Source organism: Otolemur garnettii, unplaced genomic scaffold (assembly GCF_000181295.1).
Source record: "Otolemur garnettii isolate 467f Iridium unplaced genomic scaffold, OtoGar3 scaffold00102, whole genome shotgun sequence".
In the NCBI taxonomy this organism is placed as follows: Eukaryota; Metazoa; Chordata; class Mammalia; order Primates; family Galagidae; genus Otolemur; species Otolemur garnettii.
Genome location: NW_003852497.1, coordinates 348,310 through 354,659, shown reverse-complemented (window position 1 = coordinate 354,659; position 6,350 = coordinate 348,310). Strand labels below are relative to the sequence as shown.

The window sequence follows — 6,350 nt, the reverse complement described above, 5'->3', positions numbered from 1 at the left end:
AATAGGGTTAGAAACAATAACAAAAATGAAGTTCTAATTCTTAAAAAAAGGCAACAATGGAAAATTATATTTAAACTAAAAAGATGAAGAAAGAAAAAAAAAAGAAAAGAAAAATCTATAGGGAAAATGTTGAAATTAAAAAACAAAAACAAAGCAGTATATATATCTTGCTGAATATTTTCTGGGCTACAGGTGATCTTCTGGGATGTGAGATGTTAATCGCAATGTTGATATAGCTATACCAGATGGAGACTGGAGGCCTCTGCTGACTTCTGAAACCCCACAGGGTGGAGAGCCTAATTCTCTCCTCAGCCCACATAAAAGGCACTTTAAACTGCTAACCTCGGCTAAGCAGAATCTTTCCTAGCAAAGCACTTGTCACTGGGATCACTCCTAAAGTGGCTATCCACTTACCCAGTGTGCCAAAACCAATCTCACTCTATGCCCCTGAGGCCCAAGGCTGTAAGGCATCTTAGTCTGCACCTTTAGGCTGCTCAATCACTACATTACTCGCCCAAGGTCTCCCTCCTGATCCTTGCTCTGTGACCCTGAGGGTGGAGCCTGCCTGGGTAGTTCTCCCACATTGGCTCCACACAGCCCACAGCCGAACACTGTTAGCTCTGTCTGGCTCAGTGGCTCAGTCTGGGGCCCTAGACAACGCTTAAAGTCCTCCACAGTCTTGCCCAAGTTCTCCCAAGGTAGTTCACAGGTAGGGCCTTTGCAATCTCACTGCTGCACTTATAGCTGCCAGCGGGATTAGACTAGGGTGACCAGACGTCCCGAGTCCCAATTTTTAACAATTTGTCCTGCATCCTGCGTTTTAAAACAGACCCGATTTGGGGGAAGAATGCACAAAGGGTCAGGAGAACAGTAAGGGAATATACGGTTTTCAGCTGCCATGTGGCTATTTCACCAGGATATGAGTTTTATATTATTTTTGTTAATTTTATACTGTTGAACTGTAATAATAACAATTGTTGAGAAGTGATTATCGAGAACTGCTTATCAAAGTTTGCATTGTTGTCAGGCCCCGCCCCCCGTCACTGGTGTCCCGCTTTACCAATGTTAAAATCTGGTCACCTTCGATTAGACTGCACGAACACACACGCCCAATTGCCAGTTCTCCACTACTATTGTCCTCCTCATGGGGTCCAGAAGTCTCTTGCTGATTCCTTGTGTTCCTGAAGGGATGTTTCTGGGCACATCCCATCAGCCAGAGATGCCTGGAGTCTTCTCTCCCCAGTCTCACCATGCCCGGTTGCAAGGAAGCTGTTACTCCGCTGCCATCTTGCTCATCCCCCCCTTCTAACTTTTTTTTTTTTTTTTTTTTGAGACAAGAGTCTCACTCTGTCATACTGGGGTAAAGTTCTCTGATGTCATCATAGCTCACTGCAACCTCAAACCTCTGGGCTCAAGTGATCCTCCTGCCTTAGCTTCCTAAGGAGCTGGGACTACGGTCTTAGACCACCACACCCAGATAAAACTTGAAATATTTTGAAAATCAATTGTGCAGTAGTAAATGCAATGATGACTCTCCAGAAGAAGAAATTTTATTTTTTTATTTTTATTTTTTGAGATAGTCTCACTTTGTCACCCTTGGTAGAGTGCTGTGGTGTCATGCCTCACAGTAACCTCAAACTTGGGCTTTAACTGTCCTCTTGCGTCAGCCTCCCAAGTAGCTGGGACTGTAGGCTCCCACCACAGCACTCAGCGGGTTTTGTTTTGTTTTAAAAGATAGGGTTGGCTCAGTGCCTGTGGCTCAAACAGCTAAGGCACCAGCCACATACCCCTGAGCTGGCGGGTTCGAATCCAGCCTGGACCCGCCAAACAACAATGACGGCTACAACCAAAAAAAAAATAGCCAGACATTGTGCCTGGCGCCTGTAGTCCCAGCTACTTGGGAGGCAGAGGCAGGAGACTCACTTGAGTCCAGGAGTTGGAGGTTGCTGTGATGCCACGGTACTTTACCCAGGGTGACAGCTTAAGGCTCTGTCTCAAAAAAAAAAAAAAGAGATAGGGTCTAGCTCTTGCTCAGGCTGATTTCAAACTACTGACCTCAGGCAATCTACTCACCTCCGATTTCCATAGTGCTAGGATTGCAGGCATGAGTCGTGAGCCCGGCCCAGGAGAAAAATTTTAATACTTTGAAACTTAAGCTCTAATAAAAAAAATTTTTTTTAATTTTTGAACAGAGAAATAGGACAGAGAAACCTTCAAAAGACTTTTTAAGTCAGGCACAGTGGCTCACACTTATAATCCCCTTGGGAGGCTGAGGCAGGAGAATTGCTTGAGGCCAGGCATTCCAGGCCAGCCTGGGTAGCGTATTGAGACCCCATTTCTACAAAAAATAGGAAAAATAGCTGACGTGGTGACATGTGCCTGTTGTCACAGCTACTCAGGAAGCTGAGGCAAGAAGATGGCTTAAGCTCAGGAGTTTGAGGTTGCTGTAAGCTATGATGCCACTGCACTCCAGCCCAGGTGAGACCCTGTCTCAAAAAAAAGAAAGTTAATTCATTTGGATAATTTCTGGATGAAAGAATAGAAGTAAAAACTCAGAGAGAAAAAGGAATAATGTAAATTTTTTACTATTAAAGAAATTGTTAGTGTAGTTTTTATTTCTTGAGACAGAGTCTCATTCTGTCCCCAGACTGAAGTATAATAGTGTGATCACAGGTCATCGCAACCTCCAACTCCTGAGCTTAGGCCATCTTCCTGCCTCAGCTTCCTAAGTAGCTGGGACTAGATGCATGCACCACCACTCCTGGCTAATTTTTTGTTTTTGTGGAGACAGGGTCTCTCTTTGTGCCCTGGGCTAGTCACTCATGGCCTCAAATGATTCTCCTACCTTGGCCTCCCAAAGTGCTGGAATTACAGGTATGAGCCACTGTGCCCAGCCTATGTAGTTTAAAATGGATCATAGGATATAAAATCACTAGAGTAACTAGAGTGCATTAAACAAATTCAGTACTTAGGATATGCCAGATATTATATCCTGTGTGATTATTTTAACTTATGCTAACAAGTTTTCATTTTTTATTTATTTTTTTGAGACAGTCTCATTTGTCACCCTTGGTAGAGTGCTGTGGTATCAAAGCTCACAGCAACCTCAAACTCTTGGGCTCAAGTGATTCTCTTGTCTCAGCCTCCCAAGTACCTGGGACTACAGGCACCTACCACAGCTGGCTATTTTTAGAGATAGGGTCTTGCTCTTACTCAGGCTGGTCTCGAACCTGGCAGGCAATCCACTGCCTCAGCCTCCCAGAGTGCTAGGATTACAGACATGAGCCACCTCACCCGGCTCTGAAGCAAGAGTTTGAGGTTGCAGTGAGCTATGATGATGCCACTGTACTCTAGCCTGCCTTAAAGGGAAACTATCTCAAAAAAACTCACCAACTTGTGTCAAGTCCACTGTTACCAGCATTTCTCAAGCAGGTTTTGTGTTTGTTTTTTGTTTTTTTTTTTTTTTTGAGACAGAGTCTCACTTTGTTGTCTTCAGTAGAGTGCGAAGGTGTCATAGCTCATAGCAACTTCTAACTCTTGGGCTCAAGCAGTTCTCTTGCCTCCATCTCCCAAGTAGCTGGGACTACTGGTATCTGCCACAACGCCCAGCTATTTTTAGAAATGGGACCTTGCTCTGACTCAGGCTGGTCTCTAACCTGTGAGCTCAGGCAGTCCACCCACCTCAACTTCCCAGAGTGCTAGGATTATAGGTATGAGCCACCTCGCCTGGTCCCTGAAAAGTTTTTAGATGTCACCTGAAAATACAACGGGGTACCTAGATTTTAAAAAAAAAAATATTAGGAGGTGTATGAACAAACAAATTTGAAAACCAGGTCTTGGACCACTTACCCTGCTTGCTTATAAATTTAGTCTTGAAAAATTCATTTTTTATAACTTCAGACTTAAATTACAGAAGCTAGGTTCTAGAACACACAGCATCTCATCATTGAAAGACTCCAGTTTCCTCCTTGCTTTATACCCAGATCTGTGGTTAGCGCTGTCGCACATCTGTGTAGAATTGTGGGCACATTGCTCCGCTCTCGAGATGTCAGTTTTCCCCTAATTTGCCTTCCTGACGGGTAGCCTCTTTATTGCGTTTCCCAGGATGAAGAAGCAGTGATCTCCCAGATTTCAGACATTTCTAATAGGGATGGCCACGCTACTGATGAGGAGAAACTGGCATCCACATCGTGTGGTCAGAAACCAGCTGGGGCCGAGGTGAAAGGTGAGCCAGAGGAAGACCTGGAGTACTTTGAGTGTTCCAATGTTCCTGTGTCTGCCATAAATCATGCGTTTTCATCCTCAGAAGCAGGTATGGAAGCATATCTTCATCTTTCTAATGCATATAAACCTAGATGCCTGAAAGCCTAATGAAGCAGGGAGCGCCTTAGAGGGATTAAAGAATTGGGTCACTTCAAGGACAGATTTAGGGTGCTCATCCACGCTCTGCTTCTTTACCTAGAAAAGAGATGGGAAGAAGTACCAGGGACGTGGGATAAGTGGCAGCATGTGCAGGAGACCCTGATGTGAAGGACCGTTGGAGTTTCTTTGTAAATTAACATGGCCTTTGTTCTGAGTGCTTTAGGTTTATTATTATAACTCAGCACTCCTCACGAGGGGTTCTTTCCTGCATTCTTTAGAGAAACAAAGTGAGGCGCAGAAGTTAAGTAACATAATCAAGGTCATTTGCCCAGTGTAGGAGAGACACCGGATATCTTTTTCCTCACCCATTGTAAGATCTGTGGCTGAAACATCTGTAACAAAAGACAGATCAAGGAGAGGAAAGCACAATGATATATTTTATGTGACACAAGAGACTTCAGAAATGAAAATCCAAAGAATCAGAGAAAACTTTTATTTTTATTTTTTTTTTTGAGACAGAGTCTCACTTTGTAGAGTGCCGTGGCATCACTGCTCACAGTGACCTCCAGCTCTTGGGCTCAAGTGATCCCACAGCCTCTCAAGTAGCTGGGACTACAGGCACCTGCCACCACACCCAGTTATTTTTTTAGAGACAGGGTCTCGCTCTTGCTCAGGCTGGTCTCAAACCTGTGAGCTCAGAGCAATCCACCTGCCTTGGCCTCTCATAGTGCTAGGATTACAGGCATGAGCCACCATGCCTGGTTTTAAAAAAACTATTTTTTGTGGACAGTTGTGTAGAAGTCTGATTGGAGGACAGAAGGGTATGATCTGGTGGTGATAAACTGGGAGAAACTTAGCAAGGCTTGTTTGTTCAGATTAATCTGGTATCTCTGTGTCTTCCAGGATAAGAACATTCTCTTCCTTCAGGTATAGGGAGGAAGGAGCCCTCTGGAATGAAGGTCTTATGACCTATTTTCAGAGGAAGGTCATAAGATCCCTCTGTGACCTGCCATAGTGGGGACATCAGGAGAAGGGCAGAGACCTTCCTGCTTCTACTGTTTCCTCAAATGACAAGGTGCTATATTTTGGGATAGTGTGTCTGAACCCCATCACTAGTAAATGGTAGAACTACATCTGCATCTTAGCAGGTCTGGCCCCACAGTGCCAATGTGAAGAGATCACTTTTTACTCCACTAGGCTACTGCAGATGTTCCTGTCACAGACGGGGTAGGTTGAAGCTGACCAAGGCACTTTAAAATCCTTCTTAACATTCTAATGAAGAGCCCAGACTAACCGGGGCTGAAGCCTCTTAATTTTGGACTCATCAAATAATTCTACACAAATGTGAGCATCACTCTTCTGCTCAAAAACTTTCAAAATCTTTCAGCCTCTTCTAGGTCCCAAGTTACACATTGTTGCCTTAAACTTATAAGTTTAGAACCATGTTCCTGACTACATTAAACATTATTAAAAATTTAGATCTTAAGCAGCATAATGTATGAAGTTTATGTGATTTTGATGTTTAGAATTTCAAAACTCAGGATCTACCATTATATCAGAGAAGAAAGTTGAAAGTCAGGACTTAGAGCAAGTTATTTTTCCCCTGGCCGCCTCCTTATCCTCAGGTTTCAGTCTCCCATCTATAAAATATATGTATTAGGAATTATTCCTGATTTTTCCCAAGGCCACCGTTTTTGCTGGCATCTTTCCCAAAGGCCTGTTTCACCATTCCATTTGATGACCCTGCTACCACGTTGCTTAGGGTTAATCCTGTATGCTTAAACCTACTCATTTCTTTAGTTTGAAGTGTCTGTCTTTGCCGCCTCCTGGCAAGTCCCCCACTCATCTTAGCCTCCCTGCCATTCAGCACGGAGTGCAATGTGTCATTCATAGAAAAGTAACTACTACAAGCTTCCTGAGGTTAGGGACTATGAGCAGGTCATCTTTGAAGTCCTGATCTGAGTACATGGTAAATATTTGTTGAATTA

The 6,350-nt window shown here is 43.8% G+C and overlaps 1 protein-coding gene across 6 annotated transcripts in view; it reads left to right on the top strand.

Moving 5' to 3' along the window:
* Positions 1–6,350, top strand: part of TACC1 (transforming acidic coiled-coil containing protein 1) — a 127,669-nt gene that overhangs the window by 95,600 nt on the left and 25,719 nt on the right. For 4 of the 6 annotated variants that reach the window (XM_023516986.1, XM_023516985.1, XM_023516987.1 and 1 more), the window contains one exon: positions 4,105–4,312. Coding sequence is in view for 5 of the 6 variants with exons in the window: in XM_023516985.1 (XP_023372753.1) it covers positions 4,105–4,312 (208 nt within the window). In the remaining variant the exon portion in view is untranslated. The remainder of the gene's footprint in view (positions 1–4,104; positions 4,313–6,350) is intronic. The other 2 variants (XM_023516988.1, XM_023516984.1) reach the window with 1 other exon arrangement.